Source organism: Gouania willdenowi, chromosome 11 (genome assembly GCF_900634775.1).
Source record: "Gouania willdenowi chromosome 11, fGouWil2.1, whole genome shotgun sequence".
Classification (NCBI taxonomy): Eukaryota; Metazoa; Chordata; class Actinopteri; order Blenniiformes; family Gobiesocidae; genus Gouania; species Gouania willdenowi.
In genome coordinates, this window is record NC_041054.1 from 12791682 (window position 1) to 12816749 (window position 25068).

The 25068-nt window shown below is 37.2% G+C and overlaps 1 protein-coding gene across 2 annotated transcripts; it reads right to left on the minus strand.

Moving 5' to 3' along the window:
• Positions 1-747: 747 nt before the first annotated feature.
• Positions 748-13874, minus strand: LOC114472090 (uncharacterized). 2 transcript variants are annotated; one of them, XM_028461183.1, is made up of 12 exons: positions 13597-13874; positions 7790-7822; positions 7626-7703; positions 7398-7540; positions 7203-7325; positions 7059-7116; positions 5682-5969; positions 4259-4395; positions 4030-4137; positions 3850-3907; positions 2758-2823; positions 748-2679 (listed from the first exon to the last, which is right to left on the minus strand). In XM_028461183.1, exons 2-12 carry the CDS (start codon positions 7797-7799, stop codon positions 1415-1417), a joined length of 2334 nt encoding a protein of 777 aa, XP_028316984.1. In that variant the 5' UTR covers positions 7800-7822; positions 13597-13874; the 3' UTR covers positions 748-1414. The 2 variants fall into 2 exon arrangements, with proteins under 2 accessions (XP_028316984.1, XP_028316985.1); XM_028461184.1 differs by lacking the exons at positions 7626-7703; positions 7790-7822; positions 13597-13874 and having other exon boundaries at positions 7203-7303; positions 7398-7520.
• Positions 13875-25068: the final 11194 nt, after the last annotated feature.

A 25068-nucleotide genomic window follows, 5' to 3' on the forward strand; every position in this document is an offset into this window, starting at 1 on the left:
TTCTTTCAACAATTGGTGACAGCAGTCATGTGATATGCAATAAATGTAAACATGTTCATTACTGGCAAAATCGAGTTGAGTAATAAATATTAATGTATCAAATAATTTTAAAGGGGAGTTTTTTAAAGATATTACCATTTCAAAAAAGAAAGATAACAGGCCTAATTATTTTGGTTTAAAACTTATTTCTCAATTAACAACTATTTGTAATAGAGTGAGCATGCACATTTAAAAGCATGTTATGATTTTTATTCTTAGTTTTCCTTTACTGCCCAAAAAGCCTGAGGAATTGATTTAGGAAAATATAATGGCTTGGCCATAGGAACATACACATGGGTATGTCAGTTGATTAAAACAAAAAAAAAAAACCGAATGGAAAATAAAGACACTAATGCCGATAACATTTAGTTCTTACCTCCCAGGTCTCAGCATTACGTCAGCATAGGTTAACATTATGTAGTGCATTTTTTCTCCAAAATTTAGTGTTCGATTCTTCTAACAGATTCTTACTGGGACCAGTTTTTCATACAATTACTTAAAAAAAAAACCTTAATGATAAAAATGCATTTGGAAATTTATCAAAAGCAAAGGTCAGGCAGTTAACAGCTAGGCTGACAAACTCTGATAATCAGTGTGTGAGTTGTTAATATAACAAACAACTAGATGTATCCAATCATAACAGCACTGTAACTCAGGGTAGCTAGACCATGAACCTGGAGTGTGTAAAATGGATTAAATAATTTAAACTGCCATTCAAACAGTTTATTTTGTGTTAAAACAAAACTGATACACAAACATTCAAAAAGCAGTATATTTTCTTTTTTTCTTTGGTTGACCTCAACATAATGCCGTACAAAAAAGAAATAAAATAAAACAAATGTGAAAAATAAAGATGCTCGAGCAGTCCTTTGCATTGAGCCTTACTTCAGTGATTAACTACTATTCAAAAACAATCAATGCCATTTGGTTGGTGGGTGATCTTGCATTTTAGACAAAATATATTTGAACGCATATTATCCCAATCTGCTGGGGATTTCCTTAGGTCGTCTGGTTACCTTTCACAGTCTATTCAATATTCAGATTTGATTATTGGAGTCTGTGTATGTTAGCCATGTGACAATGGATGAGCTCTTGCTCTCGTGATCCCGATAGTATAAGCCGTTTTAGAAGATTGGTAGATATATTAAATAAAATAATGCCCCTTTTTCCTCCCAATCATTCATTTAACGTACTTAAACTTCTTAAACTCTGAATGCGATTACAGTAATTTGTTCCCATGTTAACACTGGTAGCAACATATCACAGCATTCTCCAACAACCTTACAAAACAAATAAAAGACAGCATTTTACAAAATAATGAGTATGGTATCAGAATTAAGGTGTGTCTCAGCGAGGTGCAGTGATGTATGTGGGATTAAAACTGGGAAAAGTGTTGGTAAGGGTGAGGGTTTCTCCCCACACCTGCTGGGTTTATAGTGCCTGACTGATAAGGGCCATCGTCACCGTAATGAGATGCTCCAGGACCATGGAACTCCCCAGGTTGGGTGAAATTATATGACTGAGTTGTGGAGCCACTGTTGTAAAAGAAAGGGCGTTGCGGGATCATCTCACTATAGTTACTGTAACCCTCGGCACCATGGTCTACTTGGCCGTCTTGGTATGAAATCACTTGAATCCAGTTGCCCTGTGGAGCTGAGTGGACTTGTTCAATACCAAAATGTGTGTACGATTGAGGATCTCTGTGGTTTGTTTGAAAATGAGTCTCGTGATGTGATGACAGTCCAACATTGTTTGCAGGTACATTTTCACCACAGGGTTGCATGTTTGGTGCGGCAGAATCCAACATTGGAAGCATATTGTTAGGCACATTGCCGTGCCTCCATGCATTGTTCGCCGTGTTGTATCGGTTGTAATCGTTATTCCCAGCATTAGTGTTCATGCTGCAGTGTCTCTCCTCTCTTGGCCACATTGCTGCTAAAGTTTCAGCTTCTCTTCTTGAGGACAAATTGTACTGCTGCTCAGTAGAGACGGGACCATGTCTGTAGGAGGAGTCTGGCATAGCCCAGCCCTGATTGTGGGACACAGATGGCATTAACCTCCCACCCTGTGCCTGATAGTTGTCGTCATTCTGCCAGTTTGGACTGGTTGGTCTTAAAGCAGCATACTGACTACAATGTTTCCTCTCCTCATACTGCACATGGTCACCTGACCCAGACAAGTCTCCATGCTGGTTAAAGCATGGATCAACAGGGCCACAAGTCTCCACATCTTCCACTGAAGTGACATAGACATTATTGTCTGATGGGTTTTGATCAACATCTGCTTGTTGTCCATAAAGATGTTGTGTTGGTTCAGATGTGTCACCCAACACTGTATGATCATAATAGTTCGAGTCAAATGATTTAAGGTCACAGTCCACTTCCTCAAAGCATGGCGAGGATCTATGATCTTTGTCATTTTCTGGTAGGTCAAACAAGGGGAGGTTGTCGGTGCTGAAAGACGTCCTCTCCAGAAGCACATCGCCCTGTGTGAGAGGCAGGCTGACTTTGAACACAGTGTCTAACCATCTCCTCTTCTTTGTCTTCATTTTGTTCTTGTTCTTTTTCTTTTTCCGTTTGAACTGCTGAGCAGGATACTGACCAGGCACGTCACCAGCTGAGCAAATATTCACCCCTGAACCTAAAGCAAGACTCACGACAAGAAAAAGTTACTTTACTGCTTAAACAAACGATGAGTAACAGCTTCCCGATTCTGTACCTTTGGGGGATGGAGTCTTTTTGTGTGTATTAGAGTGTGTGAGACTCTTACACAGCATATTTACACCTGTTAGAACAAACGACAGTAGTACATGCATACACAAGGGAAAAAAAATGCGCACAACAGCTTTGGAGTAATGTTTACAACAGTATTGATGAGACTCAAGGAAAAGGTTAAACAGGAATACAAAAATACATGAATGACCGCCGGCAAGCGCAGAGCAGAAGGGTATGTTTTTAGCCCGTGTTTATCTGTCTGTTAGCAAGATAACTTGAAAAGGTATGAACGCATTTGTTAAAAATTTTCAGGATATGTTGATCATGGGACAAGGAACAGGTGATTACAATTTAGTGATCTTCTGGTTTACCAAAAAAAAAAGAAATACCCAAAAATAAAAAATAATAGCTGTGCCTGAGCCTGAACCTTTAAGCGTGGTGGCTTATGGGTAATGTAGTAGTGGTAAGGAAGTGCATTGTGTGTATGTCTGCCCGATACTTGTGCTGTACTTGGCGGAGGTCTGCACTCTCCGAGTGCTCTAGTTCACTGATTCTCAAACTGTGGTACCTGGGCTCCATCTAGTGATACGCCAAATTAATTTTATTTGATTCATTATTTAAGTACAGTGTTTTATTTTTCTATATTCAAACAGTGTTACTGTTCAAACTGTGTGTAATATTACGGTGGCCAACAATATTATATATACTTAAGTAAAACCTCTGCCTTGTTTATAATGAGTACTTAGGCCTACTACGCTAGTGTATTTTAATGTTGGTCATTATGGCGGTACTTGGGTGAAAAAAGTTTGAGAACCACTGCACTAACTTATTTCTGTAAAAAGAAAGAAATATTTATTTTGCTTACTTTGCTTGAATTCGTTTATATTTTCTATTAACAAAAAACTTTTAGGTAATTTCTTTTAATGATGTTTAAGAATCAAAATTGACCTTCTGTAATCACCTTTTGCAGTATTATAGTTTTAGTACCATAAGAAACTGCCGTGATGTACAAAAAATGAATTTGTACTTACAAGTCCCCCCTTAAGAGCAGAGGGACATACAGCCACGCAAAAAAGAAGAAACCATCTTTACTTACACTGGTGGTAATTCTTGCCTGTTAGAAGTCCACTAAGGGATTCTGGTACAGTTACTATCTGCAAACACAGGACATTTAGAGAAACGAGGTACAACATTTTCAAAATAAAACAGAATCGAGTTAAGAGCACAGGTGTCATTGTTCACAACAGAAATACTGGTGTTTAATAAATTCTAGCACCTTCAGCATTCCTCTGCCCTCCTGCTGCTCAAGTCTTTTGACCATTAAATGTAAATAGGGTAAGTTATCTTTAAGGTTTACATTCAGCTGCTCCGGGATGATTTCCGTCTGTACAAAGGCATTAAAGAAAAACAAAAAACAGTTTGTTATTTTTAGAATCTGCATTCAGAGATAAAAATAAAGTTTGGTTCTTTTCCATATTTTATTCTGTGATCAACAATAAACGCACCAAGTAGTTAAACAGATGCGACGAGCTGGCTAGGTGGTTAATGATGTCATCCTTGTTGGCTCGGATGCGGCAGCAGTGGCAAAGAAAAAAGCACAAGTAGCCATCTGGTTCTTGACACTCAACCACACGGGAAAGCCCTGTCAGACAGCACCGTTGTAGCGCAAATAAAAAAATAATGACAAAATACTTTGGCAAGTGTTTGAGTAATATTTATGTAACTATCATCTAATGCTCGCTATTGAATTCGCATTGTGTGGGCTAATACATGCATGTTACAATAAAGGCCCTCCACAATTTATGTTTAAAACATCATATGGATGCCAATTTCTGTTTTAAAATAGCCATTTAATAAATATTTAAACAACAATGTCCATAAACTGAATTTTATGTATCAAAGGGTGTTTAGTTTTCTAAAAAGAAATCCAGTCTGAATTGCTTTTGAAAAACATTGTAATAACTAGTGCAGTGCCCGTAGGAAGTATGTGTTGTTTTTTACAGGATTCGGTTTAATATTGGACGTACAGACGAATCATTATAAAGTTAATTTTTTCACTCAACGTCCTGAATAGTGGCGATAGAACAGCTGTTGAATTAACCGCTGGCTCTGTTGTGCTGTTGCTTCAAAACTACAATCAAAGTTAAAGCTGCAAGCAGCTTTGAACGGCCCTCGCAATCACACAGATGTTGGGACGTGGTGCACGTTGAGGTGTGTTGCAAGTTGGAATGTGGCAGAAATTTGAAGGTGTTGAAACGTAGCTGACCATTTTCAAGAATTATATCACTAACTGTCCTGCATTGTTCTGTGCAAATTTAATGCCTTTGATTTACTTTTACCAATAGGTGGTGCTATGACTATCAATGACAGTTGGTTAAACCATAACTACTTTTTTGGCATACAAATGAAAGCTGCTATAATTAATCAGCATAAACTTAGCTCTACAAACTCTTCAAAAATGACTACCTGTCAACATCGAGCTGTTCTGCAAATAATTCTGCCATCAAAAGCCCTGTGTCAGTGTTGTTTTTTTTAGAAGGAAACCAATGTTGAGGTGTTACGAAAGCAAAAAAATGCTTCAAAGTCACTGATAAGTTTTTTCAGAAGAAGAATTTTTTATCATCTCTTTGTCAGAAACTGGAGATTTGTGTGAAACTTGCTTCTATTTACCTGCTGATTACAGAAGAACAACACAAGCTAGAAACAAACAAATAGTTTCTGATAAAAGTAGAGTCTAATCTTTCAGAATCTGGTTTCAGATTGTCATAGTACAAAATATTGCGTGGGTCTTTAAAAATCAGTCAAAATGCTCTAAAAAGGCTGGTAGTGAGGGGGGTAGCTGTTCTGAAAATGGCTGGCAATGAATGCGTTATTATCCATGATATTAGAGAAATGTGCTGTACGAGGCTGATGTTCATCAGTGCTCACCGTGAAGAGGCGTGGATCCTGCGTAGTCATCTAGAAAGCTGAGACCATCCTCTGATAACACAGAGGAACTAAACGATGTATGATGAGTGTGCTTCTCTTCCGCCCACTTATCCCAGGATACATCTCTATTTTGTAACGACTCATCAGTAAAACCTGAATCTTCGCCAGGGTTTATGTAAGACTGGGGCTCCGTTTTACACTGATTCTGTTGATCTGGGGACTGCAGCACCTTCCTCTCATACTTGACGGGTGTAGAGTCATCTCTCAGGGATTTTATAAAGGCTCCAACTGTGACAAAAGATTAGTACCAAATTAGAAACAAATTAATACAACCAACTATGCAAATTATTACCACATGTCCACCATTTTGATTTATCATGTGGAGCAAACTTTATTCTATTGGACAGATTAGCCAGCTATGAATAAAACATAAGCCCTTGAAGCTGAAACTGTTATTATAGTATGCAAGATAGTAAAATGTAAAAAAATGTCATAAGCATCAAGAAAACTGGACATTGAAAAGGAAAAAAACAAAAAAGAATCAGACATACACTAAACGACCATAACATTATGACCACCTCCTTAATTAAGTGTAGGTCTTTGTAATACTGCTTAAACCCTTTTGACCCATCAAACCATGAACTTTACTAGACGTCTGAAAGTTTGGGTGCAAAATTTCCTTTAGGCCTAATCGTGCACTGGCTTGGGTAAAGTTAAATGCTCAAATGCATATGGTAATTATCTCAGAACTGACAACTGTTAAAACTTGTCAGCTATAGTTAACAGTGTTTCCAACTTTTTATTCCGTTTTTTTTATCCAGAGTCAGTACATGGACCCTGACTGGTCTGCAGCTAGTGGATTCATGGAAAGAACACAGTCTCAAAAAATCAGAAAAGCAAAGAAGATTTTGAGGACGAGAATAAAGGGTACCTGTAGTGAATTTCAAAAAATCATTTATAATACTAGAGGGCTTGTTGAAAGTCCTGTTAGAGCAGCCAGGACTTAATTAAACCTGCCTTTTCCCCAGACATTCTCACCACCATGTTGCTACCACCACCATAGTGGGTGTTGTGGCAAATTCTGTGACCCAACATAATGGTGGTTTTGATCATTCTGTTGGCTGAAGTCTGCGTTTACTTGTAAACTTTGGCCACGTGAGCCACTGATGCTGGTGTTTCAAGACATCACCATGTAGTTGGTGAGCAGATCTAAGGAAATGGCTGAATTAATTAACATCTGGTTGCTTGAGAATGACTTTAAAAGAAAATAACAAGAAAACCTCCAGGATTATATATGATCTTTAGATAAAGTGGCAATTGACATTCACTTCAGGTACCCTTCAAAAGATACAACAAAACTAATGTTGGTGCACCAACCGTCACTTTCATCCTGTGTTTCCATCCTCTGGTACACATCATCATCGACTTCCAGCAACTTAATTTAGATGTGTAATAAAAAAAAAACAATGTTAATAAAAAGTTGTAACATAATTTAAAAAAAAAAAAGAAAGTCTAACCAACCTGCACATCTCCAGGCCCCTCTTTGTTTTCCAGGTTCCTGGCCACATTCATAAGCTGCCAAGCCATCTCAGAACGCTCATATTTCTCCTCCCATTTAGCCACTAGATGGGAGTAACGAGTTTTCTTTCAAAACAAAACAAACTGTTAACCCACATTCACAAACATGTCTCAGATCTTTCAAGTTGTGCCACTTACAATGAAGTTGAATCTATGGTTGGTTCCTAAAATGTGGCTCCTAATATCTGCTCTACGAAGCCGAGACACACACACCTCACACAAGTACAACGGCTCCTTATGCTGCACACCCGCCTTCACACACTCAATTATGCTTTGTAAGCCTGTGTGAACACCATAAAACTAAACTTACTCAAACAATCAAAGTACACACTGCAGTCACATGGAGGAGGGATGCACGTTACCCACCAATGATGGGCTGCTGTCGATTCTTGTCATTCAGATACACCTTCAATGAACCAAACAGCTGACTCCTGCAAGAAACTTCTGCAGACAAGTATTAGAAAAAAACATTTAAAGACAAAGCGTATGCTGTAGTATGCTCAGAAATAACAAGATTATTCAAGTCCCACCTGGCTGCATTATGCTTTAAATCAAAACAGCATCTGCAAACAAGAGTTGAAATTTTAAAACGCATGAAATCAAAGACAGTCATATTCAGGGCTCTGTTATTTAAAGTATCAAAATATCTTGTGGTGCTGTCTGTTGGGTCACGCATGCCGTTTTGAAAAGACAGCATCTACTTTCTGTTCTAGTTGGCAGGATTACCTAAGTGTTTTGTAGTCCTGTATAACTTTAAAAGTGATTCTTTTTTTATTTCCATCATAATATTTATGCAAACTTTGTCTGATGATGCCCATTTTATGAAATGCCATACAGTGAAAAACTTTACATTGACCCATGACTGATATTGCAGGTGGTCATTTAAGGATAATTAATGTGAGCGGAAAAATACAAACACAAGAAGTCACAATAAAACACGGTATGTCTTTGTAGTTGCTTGATTAATGCAAATCAAGGGGACAAAAACAGTTTACAAGGGAGCATGAAAATGTAAGTTGTGTCCACAGATTTTGTCTGACAATCATACAGTAAGTTCACAATTTATACTGAGGAAGGTGTAGACGTGGCATCAATAACAGGTACCGTTGATCAGAGCAAAGGTGTTTTCCCTTAAAGAGGTTTAATCTTGATTAGGTACAGTAAATCAACAGTTAATGATCCCCTTGGTACTGGAAAAGACATCAGTATACTTTTCCATCAGGCAATAAAGAGATTACCTATTCGATTAATGACTAATAATCATAACATATAATTAACAAATGTGTACAGGTAGTGATCAATATAATGTGTATGCTTATAATTTCCTTAACATCTGATATTAAGGTCACAAGTTGTGATTGGATTGATTGCTTGAACACATGATTTCACAATTAAATCCAGTCACCTTAGAAACACTGCTGTTGGAGTGTTATATTGACAGGTACAGCACGACTGCATAAGCTGGCCACACTTCATTTAAAAAATAAATGCATGTAAATAATACTACACAAATTGTAAAAATTCAGTTTAACTACTAAAACTGTATTTAAACTAATATTGTGGCTTTTCACCTACTTAACCCCTTCATGCACAAGTAATGAAAAAGCTTAGTCGAGATGTTCTTCCTGTGAGTTCTTATCACCCTTTAGGTGCATTAAAAAAAAGTATGCAATTAAAAAAAAATTCAAGAACCCATTTTTCATTGAGTTAGAAAGATGTCCATTTAACCACGTGTTTGAGTTTTATAACGAAGAAACAAACAAATTAGAGAAAATTAGACATTGTGTGAAAACTATGAAGGGAAACATTTTTTTTATGCTGCTAATCTGACATTCTTTCCACACTTTTCAAAGCAATACAAAAATGTTGAACTTTGCTCCTAACCAATGAACTGCAGACCAGTACATTCTGGATCGTGGGTATCTGATGTATCACTCAAATCTGTATGTAATGTTTTTTTCATCCCTCTTTTGGTTATATCTTTTCAGTCAGTCCTAAACTTATATTTGTGTAACTTTTGTCTCTTTGTGCTTCCAGGTATTCTGCTCATGTTTCCACCTCCCAGTCTGGTCAATGAGCTCCTGTTTGGTACTCAGGTGTGCTGCATTACCAATCAAGCCTCCTCACTATTGAGCTAAGTGTCTTTGCAGTTTCATTCCATCAGAGATTGTGGTAGACTCGAGGTAAAACAGTGTCACAGAGACAGAGTAGGACTAACGTCCGTGGTGCCAGTCCATTTTAGTGACAAAACTCAGGGTAACAAAAATACTAAATAAATTAAATGCACAACGAGAACCAAAACCAGACTGACCACAATTGGGGTGAACCCCAAAATATGGGATCAGGAGAGACGATGTCAAATGAGAAGGAAGCATGCAGCAACCATTCTGTGTCCAAACTCTCAGCTCAATACTATAGTGAGGAGGCTTGATTGATAATACATCACACCTGAGTGAAAACAAGAGGGAGTCGGACCGCAACACAAACGCATTAAGATTACTGGGAGGTGGAGACACAAGCAGGGTTACCTGGAAGCACAAAGACGAGTTAACAAAACATGAACGAGGAACCAACGCTACACAAATAAATTAATAAAAGACTGACTGAAAATATTTAACTATAAGAGCCCACACAGAACTGACAACAACCACATTATTACAGAGCCTGACAGGATGGTATATGCTCCACTATTCTGTATGTAGAGCTTCCTAACACATGCTGCGTTTTAAGTTTAACTCTACAAATGATAAACATACTAATTGTTTTTCACTTTATACTTTACAATTTTGTTTTTAAAACTGTTTACTAAATTATGTTAAATATAAATTGATTTACACTAATGAATGTCATTGGAGAGGAGATTTATCAAAAAAAGCAAAGTTATAGCACTGGCCTGAATAGCATTGTAAATATTGCTTCTGATGCATGGCTTTAAATTTAGTGGACACATGATTAACTACAAGTTTCTCCCATTATTAAACAAATATCCAGAAAATGTAACAATTATATTGTATTTTAGATGTTATTTGATGCCAGCATATTTTTTAATCTTCCAAGGCACCTTGCTGTAGAAAGATTTACATGGATTTCCTGAGGTACTTTGCATTTTTGGCTCTCCATCTTCATTTCGAGTAAAAAATACACATATATATATATATATAAACAAATAGCACTTCCGGCGACTGGCCACTGGGTTGCAGTGTTTGAGGAGATAGACAAGTTTCCACTGAGTTGGTTGACATGCCTTGACAACAACAACCCATGCTTATGTATTACGAAAAAGAGCATTTGAATAACTGAACTGTAGTGACCTCTATGCAGGAAAGGGTTAAGGCAGAAAATCATCTGCAGTATCTGGCAACACGGGACCCAGAAAGTTCATAACAAACATGAATACGTCGACTCCTCATTGAGTGCTGGCTCATACATCAACGTCGCCGCCATATTGGAAATGGCAAAAGCGAACTAAGAAGATGCCTAGTTTCTGTGCTGCGTGGAATTATACCAGCCGATTAACTGTCCAAACTAGATATCATGGGATTACCTTTCACAGGTATGACTGAAAAAATACTTTTACATTTTTCTGCCAGTCCATCATCCATACTCTGCATTTAGCACTTCAGACAAGAGGACTTTGACTGGACAGGTCAGACAGTCCGGATCAGATCTGGAGCTGTTCCCTCAATCTTTAGTTTCCCACCTCATCTCCACAGGGTATACAGGGTGTAAGGATTACATCATTTCATCTACAAATGGTATATTTATAACTTTAGCTCATCACCATATAAGGAATCAACTTGCTCTGGCAAATATTTTGGAGAAAAACAACCTAAAAATCATTAGAAACGGGGGGGCCCTCTGTGTCTGGGCCCCTTAGGTTTAAATATATACCAGATGGTAAAGGAGACCTTTGATCCAGAAACATAAGGTATTCTTCAGCCATTATTGATATAACCCACTGAGCCCCATTCTCTGAAAACATCATAGTACACTTACTCAAAAATGAAGGCCTCCGAGTTCTTTGCTGTGAGGACATGCATGTATTCGAAACAGTTAACCTTAGTTCAAAAGAGTATAAACCTTTTAATATCAAAACATATACACTTCAAAAGTAAGCGTAACCGATGTATTTTGTTTTACACCGTGAGATAGTTTCTGAATTTAATTCTTCACTTTAGCCTGTGGCTATTAGAACGTCTCAGTACTAGGGCTGGGCGATTTTGCCTAAATTTAAAGAAAAATTCGAGTTTCAAATCAATTTTTTTTTTTTTGGTTAATGCACTTAAAAATGACTGCAGACATCAGATATATTGTCAAAAGTGCAACTTCATTGCTGTGATTGTCCTGTGATGGCAAAATTGATTAATTATATTTACTCAGATGCTTACTCATATTTGACCTTATTCAACTTAATGCCTTAAGCTGTATCTTTCCATTTCTGCTGTCTCATGCTCTTCTTTCTAGTAGGTTAGTTGCTCACACTCTCATAACACAACTCTATCTGAAGGCCAGACACACGCACGCACGCAATCACGTCAGATACCAGTTGTCGCCATCTCCAAGGCAAACTGACCCCCTCCCTGCCTCTTCTTTCTTATCTGTCGGGGGTAGGACGGTTGAACTGTGTAGAAATGTGTGTGTGAAGTGTAATTTTTAGTCAGTCTCGCTTTCACCTCCGGCCGGAGGGACATTCTTCCTAACCATCCTGCTTTGTGTTTTTTTTATTTAGTTTAGAATAAAAAAAAATGTTTTTATTAATTCATCACCAAGACAAAGACGAGGTAAATTTAACCCTAACAGTCCTCAAGAGTTAAAATGCATAGAACAATCCCAAAATAAAAAGTAAATGAGGCTCTGTCATTCAACTATTTCAAGCTAAAACCTAAGTTTAAGCAAAAGTGCAAGAGCAACTTCACAGAAGCTTAAATTTTCTGATTAAGAAATCAGATAACTACATATTTTATAACATTACAATTAAAAAAATATTCAACTCTACCCTGAGCATCTCAGTATAGTGCGAATAAAAAAATCAAACATGCCTGTGGCACAAATAAACTACTCAAAGAGTAAACAATATTTAAACAAAGAGGGGGCTGGCTCACATCGGAACGTGATAAAGTCCGAAAAAACTATGGTGGGAAAAAAGTGTGTTTTTTTTTTTTTAACTTAAATTTGCAAAATAAAAATCGTTTTCATCTACAAATGAATCGATAAAATCTATTTTTTTTATTTTATTTTGCCAGGCTCTAGTGTGTGTATATATATATATATATATATATATATATATATATATATGTTAATAAATGCCCCTGGCTCAGATACCTGATATAGATATATAAATAAAGTATGTAAATATTTTTAACAATCATTGAATAGTAAAATGATTCATCAAAATCAGTTAAATGTCAATGTTTGTCCTCTATTCAGAAAATCCACCTGACACATTCACGCTCCAGAATCAAGTTATATATTCTTAAAACCAGAATAAATAATGTTTCAATATTAATCCACACAGTAAGTGTTACATACATTGGTAGCTGTAAAAACTCTTGAAAACATAAGAAAAATAAGGTGGTTCAGTGCTTACATATGTCCTAAACATACAGTATAAGGAGTAAACATTAAATAATAATCATCAAATTCCAAGTTACATACATTGTTTTGACGCCTATTTGTTTCCCAAATATATGAATATGTGTATGTGAATGTGTTAATAAAAAGTAACAACTAATATCTTTGTAGAAAGGCACTTTATGAACTTCGGTTCATTCACATGCATTAGTTTACAGGGTAGCTTTGCCTTTACCAATATGGCGGCCACGCAGACATGTTGCAGCAACGGAACAACTTGCTCAATGAGGAGTCTATGTATCCATATCTATGGTTAATAAATACTAAAATATTTACCACCTCAGGAGTAAAAGAGAAGACAAATGACTTTATTTATCTTTGAAAAATATCGGTAGTTGTTAAACTAATGCTGTTGTTACGCGACAACTTTAAAATTAAAATGATACCACTAACAAAAAGTGTCGGGAAAAGTAATAACAAACCTATTAACAGTGATGTAGGAGCTTCAACATGGGCACGTCAAGCATGACTATTTATTTGGCAAAAAAAAAAAAAAAAAAAAAAGTTTCTTTACGAAACGTATTGAACACAAACTGAGCATTATTGAGTGAGTGACGTAGAACAGACGGTCTCTGATCCTCCTGAACTGATACCTTTTCCGCTCGAGCGTCGCAGCTGTTTGAGTCACTTAATTTATCACCAAACTTAAGTTTCACAACAACCAAAACAAACGCGGCGATGGCTGGTGATGGTACGGCCTTCCTACCTTTTGTTACCGTCACTGAGGTCCAGGTAGAAAACAAGAAAACACGGCGACGTTCCGACAACGTGTTCCAACCACGAGCGTCACGCTGATTGTACTTCTTCTTCTTCGTCGTCGTCTTCTTCTCCTCGTGATTTCCGGCATTCTAGGCGCTACACGGGGCATAGCCGCCTTCCTCTGTTGGTCAGCACACCACCACCACCACCACCACAACTGGCCTATCACTGTGATAGTATCACATCACAGGCTTTAGGAACATTTCGTTGAATTGAAAGAAGTCCAGGAGAGATTTAACAGTTTAGTCCTGCCTCTGGGACGGCCTGAGAAGTGTTTTCAGATGAACGTCTTTATTTCCACGGCCCAGTTGTTCAAAGAGTAATATGATCAGATTATGGAAACTAAAAAAGAAGAAGAAAGAAAGTCATAATTTTGAGTTAGTAAAGTCATAACTATGAGATAGAAAGTCATAATTGTGAGGGGAAAAAAGTCATAATTATGAGATAGAAAATCATAATTATGAGATAGAAAGTTGTAATTATGAGAAAATAATTTTTAATGTAATTTTGCAAAGAAACATACAAAAATATAACGGAATCATTTTTGCAGTTGAGGTGTATTGACTGCTTCACATGTGTAGGAAATCAAATCATCTCAGCATTGAGGTGAGAAGGTCTGTCTCCCTCTTTGAAATGCAAATGTGCACCAAGGGGGGACCCTTTCCCCTTCCTGGCCAAACAAAGGAACAGTAGGATCCATGAACAGTTTTGCATTTATCACCTCTCTGTTACATTACGATCAAAGTGAAGCAATCAGTCAATGTTGACATGCTAAGTTTTCAAACTCTGAACTCAGACCTCAGCAAGTTGTCTCTGTAGCTCAGCTGTTGGAATGTTGATTAACTTAAAGTTTCTTTATCTTAAAGCTAAAGCCTGAGACTCCACTTGCCTATATATGTGATCACCAAGCAGGATTTCTTCAGAGTACAATTTGGCCATCGTGCTCTCACAGGAGTTCTGCCTTTCTCCTGTTTTGGCCTGAGAGTCAATCTGACCCCGGCTGCTCTCATAGGGTTTTTGTCTCTCCCCTGTTCTTTTGATTCTGCTTGTGTTAATAAACTTTGTGTTATTATGCGAGCCAGTTTCATCGACGATCCTTTTTCCACATCATCACCTGGGAAACCACGACACAATAAAGACTAATTTATGTATTTCTACTATTTTCTGCACTATGTACCATGTGTGGAATTCTAAGAACTCTGACTAAACTGTGTGTGTGTGTGTGTTTTCATATATTTAACCTGAAGCCATTTATATGGAGGTAGTCAATCAAAAATGTATATTATCAATCAAAGAAAAAAGTGTTCAAATGCAAAAAATACATTTGAGACACAAATAATTTCATTTGAACAATTTTTTCTTTGATTGAATTGTTTTATTTTTTGATTGAATAATAAAGACTCATATGTCCATCCATCCATCTTCTGCCGCTTATTCGTTGCCGGGTCTCGGGGGCAGCATCCTCAGCAGGGAGGCCCAGACTTCCCTCTCCCTGGCCACTATACAGCTCTTCCGGGGGGATCCCGAGGCACGCTGAGCCGAGAGACATAGTCTCTCCAGAGTGTCTGGGTCTTCCTTGGTGTCTCCTTCCGGAAGGACATGCCCTGAACGCCTCCCTCGTGAGGCGTTCAGGGGCATCCTAATTAGGTGCCCGAGCCACCTCATCTGGCTTTTCTCAATGCGGAGGAGCATTGACTCCAAGACTCATATGTACTACTCATAATATGGCCCAAATACAAAAAAAAATATGACTTCAATAAAAAAAAAAACCTTTTCAATAAAAAAATAATAAATAAATAAATATTTTCTACAATCAACACTAACCAATTTGGTAATCTTGAAAAGTTTTGGGATCTGGATCAGACTGACCGAGATCCAACTTTGCTTTTTGAACAACTGGCATGAAACTAACAGGGATAATTTGATCATGGAAACCAAAAAAAGGGGGTTTCAAATAGTTTTGATACAGATTACAAACCGTTTGTTTTACAGCTTGATCCTGTTTGCTTTGTACAGTAACTCATCAGAATGTTTTGCAAGATCCCAGGCAGGACCACAGTGACATAGATGCTCTCCTGCCCCTTCCTGTGTAAATATGCACGGGATTGACATTTGGTTTGATACCAAAATATTGACATCCTTTCTCACAACTCTTGCCAAACAGTGGCGGCATGCTTTGTAATAACTGCTTTCAACTCATGCGCCTTATTCAAGGCCCACTTAGCAGCCGTGTCCGCCCCACGTGTGCAGGAACACACACAATCTTTTCAGTATACATCTGCACATGGTCCAACCCTGCACACTTTACAGAACATTTAAAAAGGACAATGTTTTTGGCCTCAGTAAAAATAAACCATTAGTACTTCTGTAAAGTTTTACAACAGTTCTATAAGAAGTGTTGTGCTTCCTGCTAGGGATAGGAGGTACTGAACCTTTACGCCGTGTATTCTCTGGGCTTTTTCTTTTCGCACATCAGGGAAAGTCATTATTTTGTAGGTGAAAATTCTTGCCGGCATTTTATTTGTTTTGTCTGTGAAAGAAAAAAAAAAAACAAATTGACAGATTTTAATGTAATTATCAGAGAATACGAAATGGGAAAAGGAACAAGTGAAAAGATTTTGGAGGGGATAGGGATCAATATACAGTTTTTTTTTTTCAAAATCAATGATTCCCTATGTTCAGTTCTTTGAGATGGTTCTACAGCACCCCCTGCTGGTTATTTTGCATCTTTAACGTGCAAATGATCATTGCACCATGACGAATGGTGTTAAGAAACACTTGTACAAGCAATAATTTATTTTCATTTATTTAATAAAGTGATCAGAGTGGAAAAACACTCAGTACATCTACGTGCAAAGTTCCTGTTTATGACAACTGCATGTCTATGTGACACGGAAAACATTGTGCTTTTTGCACAAACACTCCCAGTGTCGCATCCTGAGTATCTGATCAGACTTTGTACTACAGCAGACACGTCTATGTTTGTATCTTGCTGCATTAATCAGAAGCAGAGCAGCTGCTGGACAGGAACACTTTAGTATAGTTTAGTTTATTTTTGAGTAGTTATACAACATTCACATTATCCAGTTATAGAAGCTCAAAAAAAGAGGTATGCTGAAGCTAGAAAGCTTGTATACGCCTACCCCGTAATCAATGTAATAAACTTTTACTTTTCCCGGTGATACAGTACAATATGGTGTGTATCCAAGGTAATAGATCAGAACAGCATATTTGATTCCAGAGGTGGGTAGGGCTCAGCCACATCCACTAAAGTACCACAGTGAATATCACCATTTCCACATTATTTTTCTGTTTTGTTTCACACAATTTATGGCATCATTGAATATAATCAGACTTTTTTCGCTCTAACAGTTACTCAGTACTCACAGTACCAGTGTTGTGTTCAAGACCACATTATCCGAGACCAAGACTTGCCCGAGACCAAGACTTGCCCGAGACCAAGACTTGCCCGAGACCAGAATGCACCAAGACCAAGACTTCCAGGAGCCGAGACCGAGTCAAGACCAAGACCGAGACCATAAACATTTAGTTTTTTAAATTAAAAAAAATATATGAATAAATAAAATTATGACGAGGTTCGACAGTTAAATAACATTCTCTCTTTAGTTTTAGTTTCTTTTTAAGACATTTGACAGACAAAAAGTTAACTAAAATACTAAAACTACTACTGCTACTGATAAATTATTCTACATATTTGAAAACAAGATTTTTATGTCGGCTGAATGTACAGCAAGTGTTTGAATGTATTTCTGCCAAGAAATAACATGGCTGGATACGAACCGCAGAGTGTTTCCTCTTTGCTGTGCTTTTACAAACGTATTATTTGGGGTTCGTGAAACCAAATTTCACAACCAACAAGTTAGCGGACATGTCTCTCTCCTGCTTGCGTGTGCGAGTGTGTCACACACGTCACTCAGTCACATTACGGAAGGTTGCGGTCATTATACAGGGTGGATTAAAGAATGAATAAAGGATTGTTTTATCCCGTTCTTCTCTTTATTATTATCACATTATAAAAACGTTTAAAAATAGCAGGAATTAGTGCTGGTCTCGAACAGTCTTGAGGGAAAATCCCGAGTCCGGGCAGCCCGAGTCAAAATGCTTCAGAGTCCGAGACGAGACTGAGACCTTTAGAATTTGGTCTCGAGATTAAGACCGGTCTCGACTACCACAACACTACTCAGTACTCAAGTAACATTTTCTTCAAGTGTTCATTTTTGTCACTTCTACTCGAGTAGCTGTCCGGGTCACCTCCTTCCACTTCCACTCCAGTAAAATGACCTCAAAGCAACGTTACTCCTACCTGGATAAATATCCTGGCTACTCTATGTTACTGGCGTTACTACATCTACCCACCAAGAAAAGCTTCAAAACAGCATCAAGGACAACAAAAATTACACATGGATTACTACTACTACTAATCCTCTTTGAGTTTGACAAAATGTCATCCTCAGTTTCCCATTTTCAAAATATTGACGAAATAAATAAAAACAAAAATAACTGTACACTCACTCGCGATCACCTTCTATGATCAAGCAACGTAATAACATCCATAATCAGGTGCTGCATGCACGGCCTCTTCATCATGCACCTGTTTATGCAGCAATAGGATGATATGAAGTTAATATTCCATAGACACACACACACACACCGCTAGGTGCCTGTACCTGTACATGAATCATCTTTGATCTTATTGAAAATACATTCTCAACCACACAATTAGCAACTGTAACCTTACACTGAACAGCACTGATAAGGAAAGAGCCTGGAGCTACATTTCACAACAAACTTACTACTATAGAGTCCGGACTGGTGAAATTTACAGATCATATATCAGATATGATCATAAACTGAACAGAAAAAAAAAAAAACAGCACAACTATATCAATCGTCTTGCTTCTGAAATGTGTTATAAGAAGCAGTCAGACAGTTATTGATTGTCACTAGTCATAAATGTGTACATTAATTGGTATTCTGTGATCTTACTCCACCGTTGTCATTACCATCTCCACTGTAGTATATTATTGGTTTGTGTACGCGTATGGTGTTTTTATTTTTATTTATAATGTTTTGTGTGTATATATATATATATATATATATATATATATATATATATTAGCTACATTAGCCAATAAATATCCCTTTTTTTAAATTTTTGACACTTTTTTTTTTCATTTTTTTGGCCAATTTTCATCAATATAAGCTAACTTTTGCCCAATGAATACCACTTGTTTCCTTTTTTAGCTACATTTTGCCTCTTTTTGTTCCTCATTTTTGCCCTTACTCACTATGTTTGCCACATTTTGCCCATTTAAGCTACCCTTTGCCATTACATACCACCTGGTTCCTGGTGTGGAATTTTTTTTTAAACAGAGCTTCTGTAGTCTTAAGCGGTATTTATTTTGGAGCTCCCACAGACATAGGTCATTGTTACGGCTGGTGCCTCCTGGCCTCTCAGCCTGCCCTTCCTCTCCTCTCCTATCACACCTGGCTCACATCAGTAATCAGGTAGGAGAGGGAGGAGGAGCTGTATAAAGGGCTGAGAGGACCAGAAAGCGGGAGGCACAACAACTGACCAGCAGCAGACATGTGGGGAGAGATCTTCAGCTCCCCCACTGGACATCTTCGTAAGTTTGTTGTTTTAGTTTGGACTGGAGATTTCTGGTAGTCCTGTTTTCCTGTTCCTGTAGTTTAGTGTTTTGTATGTTTGTAGTTTAGAGGGTGGACGCTGGGACGACGGCCCTGTATAGGGTTGGCCCAGTGTCCTCCCTACTTTTGTTTAGTTTGGCCAGGGTCTCCAGTCCCTTTTTAGTTTGTTCTGTTGGTACTTTTATAATTTTGTCAATAAATACTTTTGATAATCGTTGTTTTCTGTGTGGCGTCTTGTTTATGTTGCGGCCCCTCAAGCCTTGACATGACATCCTAGAGGGGGTCGTAACAGTCATTTACAGAGAGCACAAGTAATGCTGTCTGCAGAGTGCGTGAGGTGGAAAGTTTAGACCTCAGTATTTCAGGAGAAAAGAGAAACTTGGTGGGTCTGGGTGTTATTTCTGGTTAAACTTGGATGGAGCAGTTTCATGAAATTTCTTAATTGTTTTGAGGCCTGTGGAACATCTTATCAAGAGAAAATGCCAGCTTTCACGGGCGCTTCGACCTCGAGTCCTTGAGGTTTCAGTCGTTATCAGCAGGCAAGAGCAAAATAGTCAGTGGAAGGCACAATCTCAGTATGATGCGCACTTAGTACATGACACCGGGACGATACCCGGTATGCCAGATGGCCAGTCCACCCCTGACTCGTTATGAATTACTTCAAATTAACACTTAAATTAATTATGTTTGTTATGAAGTGTAATAAAGCATTTAACATTTGATATTGTGGGTTTCTACTCTTTTTGAATAAAGAATTGACTCGAGCCAAAAACACATATGAGTGACATTGTATGTATGAGCAATAGTCCCTGATTTAAGCAATAATACCAGGATATCTTCCACAAGAATTTGGGAGTGTTATGATAATGTTGGGACAACATTATCTTCAGACTCTGTGTCTACAAATTCCTTGTAATCTTGGTGTAATAAATCTGAAGGCTATAAATATGTAAAAGTTGACAATAACAGGGTGTGTAGCTCTCTTGAGGAAAGAGAATGTTTATTCAGCTTGTGGGGGGACTGTTTTCCTCATATTAGTGCCCACAACTAAGTTCATTCCTTATATGGTGATGAGCTAATGTTAAAAATAACTGAGGAAGATTTAATCCTGTTTAGGACCCTGTTTGTATTAATAAACTGCCTATTATACACAACTCAGTTGTCCTGAAGACTTTTTCTACACCACCTTTTTGACCACAAGATGCAACAGTTACAAAAAAAAAAAAAAAAAAAACAATTTTGTTTGTTACAGATGTCAACAATTTAACGCATGTTTAAGTTACAGATGTCTGTAGTTTTCAATCAACAACCTTTTATACCTACGTTTAATTTGAACAATAGTATGATGATTCATTTGTGTGGTTTATGATTCTTATGGCTTTCTTTTGGAGCAGTGAAACTTTTGCATGCATTACCCCAGATGTAGGCAAAAAAAAAATTAAAAAAAAAGCACACACACCAGCTTTCTAAAGTATCTGTATGAAGTCTGCAGCTGCAAGATAAGAAAAGCCAAGGTCTTTCTCTATCACCAACCAGATTCTTTACACAGCTGCACAGAAATATGCAGCCTTGACAGTAGCAGCAGAAAATTAAAGACCGATAACACTTCTTTCTGCTTGGATTGGAAGACACTAGATTTTAACACATTAAATAATTCATCTATCTTGTATATGTTTAATTTAAGAGGAATATTTTAATTTGTAATTAAAATCAGAGTAAAGTAGCCACCTAATTCGAATTTGAGTTTAATTCGGAACTACATTTGCATTCGGAACTAAGTGTTTACAAGGTCAGTTTAAAGATGATTTAACTTTTATTCTGAATTAAAGGTGAACCAAAGTTTCCATGTAAACGTGGCCATTGACTCAGTTAAACGATGATTTCTGTCAAAATGAACTTTAGTCCCAGACATTTGATATTTTTAATGATACCAGAAAAGTTACTTTGTTTATTGCCACAATAGGATATAATAGCAGCAAACATGCACAAAAACTGTTTTGGCTGCTCAATATTCAACATGTATTACTTTTTGGGGGGCAGGCTACATTGAGCCTTAGACTAGAGTTTTGAAGAAACCTTAAAGAAAACCAAGAGGCAACATTTGTGGGACATATTCTGACAGAGGTTTAATCAGAATTATTAAACATGGGACGTGATGTTAAATATGTGATGTATTATAATTACTGCATGTTGTGCTACTAAAAGTGATTTACTCTTTTGAATAAAGGTTGAATTTATCCCCAAAATCATGCATGCCTTTGAAAGAAGCACAGAGGCCTTAGTCGTAAAAGTAACATACATAGATCTGAGGGGTCCGTGATGTCCTGGCCCCAAACAGCCTGTCTCCTAAATACCATTTGTTAAAACTGTGAAGCCCCGGACAAAAGGCTCCAGAACTATTGATTTATATATTGTTCCTCCTTAAACTAATCTTAATTTAGAATCCATATGTTGTTTCAAATTCCTCTGGTTCATTTATAGGCTGCCGTTTTCTGACCAGCCTCAGAATTCTCGCAACATTGCCCGCGACTCTCAGGCAGGCTTGTCTCTGATAGACCTGTTTTTTTTTTTTTTGACTCTGATATTTGTATTAATAAATTTGTATTATTAACAAGTCAGTTGTGAACGAAGACTTTTTTCATCATCACCACCACCAGGAAAATACCACAAACATTTGTAGAGTGAGAGATAGATCTTAGTGGTGCCTGACTTTTACCTTAATTTGGACAATTAAGCGATCAAAAAAATTCAGAAAGTTGCCAAGATTTATGCTTGTAATTTTATAATTTGTAACTTTTAAACTTTTTGTTCAGTCTGATTGGTCATTATTCTAAATGATGACATGAATATTGATCATGTGGGCCCTTGGATCAGATACAGTCACATTTTTGTGGCCCTCACTGTGATAGAGTTCCTGGTATATCGTATATAATTCATACTATAATACAGTTAATAAAGATTAATACATGATATGTCTGTTATATTTATTGTAAAACTACTAGACAGCGTACACTTGTCTTTCATTTACTAACGCACTGCATGTCTAACATATCGTTAAACAGCCCAAACTGTTCTTTAATGGATATGGTTTACAGTTGCCCTGATTATTTACATGGGTAGAAGCAGTGTTTGTTTACTATGTAGTTCATATGGCAGCTGGACTGGAGCTGTTCTAATAGGGATGATGTCCATTCTCCTACATTTCTATGGGTCAGACTGGCCTGCATCGTCTCTCTTTTGATAAGCAATGATCAAAGCATGTGCAAACATTCACACACCAAAAGCCCCCGAAGCTGTTTGTTCATCTTAACATATATAATTAGGCAGTATTTTCTCACACCAGTTAGAGAAGTGGCAATGCATCAAACTCTTGTTAGGGAACTCCATATTAGTAAAAAATAATAACAAATAAATAGTGCAGTCACCAATGCTTCAGGAAAATATATGGAATTAGGTTCCTCCACAATCATGGCCCCATAAAAAAAAATTTGAGGAACTGGTCCGATGATCAGTGATCCATAAACCTACAGGATGCCCCATTAATCCTTTAAATAGAGATAGGGAGGTCCTCCATTAATGGAGATAGGGAGGTCTTTATTGTTGAATTAAAAAAAAAAAAAAAATAATAAAAATAACTTCCATTAAAAAAACACATTTTCAATCAATGGAAAAAAGGTGTTGAAATGCCAAAAAAAAAATTGACAATTAAAAAAATTGCATTTGACCACTTTTTTTTTTTTTTCGTGAAACAATCTTTTGATCAAGTAATCTTTTCTGTATTTGGGCCATATAATTATTTATTAATCAATCCCAAAAAATATAAGAACATTTTCAATCACAGAAAAAGTGTTCAAATGCAATTTTGAAGAAATCTGTCAAAAGAACATTTTATAGGGTATTATTAAGTGAATTATATATAACACAATAATTATTTAGGAGATATTTTAGTGGATAGAATTATTTTAACATTGATTTAATGGAATTTCTCTGTCTCGACCCTTGTGTGTTTTATGACCATCTCCTACTGAGCTGATGTCCCCCTCTGCTGTGAGGTGTTTTCTCACTAAGTCTGGACAGACATTTTGACTCCGTACCTTTTGGCTAAATGGTATTCAGCATTGCTACTACTCTAAGTACAGACATTTATTAGCCTGACAAATACAGACAAGTAACCCCTTTGGCAAGGTTACACCAGTAACAGTCAACGTACAATGATTTATTCCCTACACAGGTTTCAAATATTTGCATTTAAACACTTGGGTTTTTTTTTTTTATATTGATAATAAAGACACCAATGTACCTCTATAGTTTGGGCTCATTGATGGCACTTGTTTAAAGATGACCTCAGAAATGTATTTAAATTCAGAGGAGTATAACAGAAAGCTAAGAACCAAATAAAAAAAATAAAAAAATCAAATTTTACTTTATCACCCATGTAATTGTCATTGACATTTGATCTTCCCCACGTCTCACTACTGTCTCTCACTGTTTTAGCCCTGAGTGGTTGTAGTCCCATTAAAGGCGTTCTAATCATCTTTTACAGAGCAAAATAACATTTTCCTCCAGCTGCATGGAGCTTCTCAAATTTACCTAGAACCCTTTAAAACACACACACACAAAAAAAAAAAACAACTGGCCTCATGCTAATCTTTTGCAGCTGAAGTTGGAACTCTTAATCTATTTCAATTAATGTAAGTGCATAATTAATCTGTCCATACTGAAAAACATGACCTTCCATATGAATAACAACATCTTAATGTTCTTCTGTCTGTAGCTGTTATGAGGAAGTACAAGGCGAACTTGTGACAACAAAATATAACATAACATCCGGTCCGGGAGGAGGTGATGAATGTGTGACTTTGCCGACACAAAAGTCTCTGAAATTTTTTTTTCTCTTGCGGCAAGATTACAATTAAACCTCGGTCAGTACGTCTGAGAAGTTTAGTCAGTTTATGTGAACTCCTCAATGCTAAAACAGCTGAATTAATATAGGTTTTAGCAAAAGCTGAGTCGACTTGGAGAAAGTTATGGTGTGCAGAAGTGGGAGGCGTGCACACGATTGGAGAAGTGCTGACTTGAGTTTGACCTGAAGCTTGGTTTGCGGAGGTCCTGTGTTGTTTTTTGCAAGACTCCAGAAAATACTGTCCACTTTGTCTAGGATGCTGCGTAATTTATGGATCAAAAACATTCATCATATGAAAAGTAGGAAATCGAATGTTAGGGGAAAACCACATGAACAGAGTGAAATGGTTGGCGATGGATATTTAGGCAAGGCAAGGCAAATTTATTTGTATAGCGCATTTCATACTCAAGGCAACTCAATGTGCTTTACATGATAAAACATTCAATTGTTTAAAATCAATAAGAATATTTAAAATCATCAGTAAAATCAATTAAAATCATCAACAAACACATGACATCAACAACATGACCAAAAATCTCTCAATCATATGCAGTAGAGAAAAAAAAAAGTGCCTTTAACTTTGATTTAAAAGAGTTCACATTAGATGTTGACTTCAGCTCTGCTGGCAGTTTGTTCCACTTCTTTGCAGCATAACAACTAAACGCAGCATCACCATGTTTACTGTGAACTCTGGGCTCCATTATCTGACCTGTGTCCATAGATCTGAGAGACCTGCTGGGTTCATAGCTGACTAACATGTCACTGATGTATTCTGGACCAAACCCATTCACAGATTTATACACCAGCAGCAGAACTTTAAAGTCTATTCTGAGGCTGACTGGGAGC

Bases quoted from the DNA above. Each gene is read 5' to 3' on its own strand.
- LOC114472090 (XM_028461183.1), bottom strand. The intron at 5,970-7,058 runs GTTGGTGCACCA...CTTTTGTCACAG, and splicing joins AACACAGGATGAAAGTGACG to TTGGAGCCTTTATAAAATCC. The intron at 2,824-3,849 runs GTAAGTAAAGAT...TTGTTCTAACAG, and splicing joins AGGCAAGAATTACCACCAGT to GTGTAAATATGCTGTGTAAG.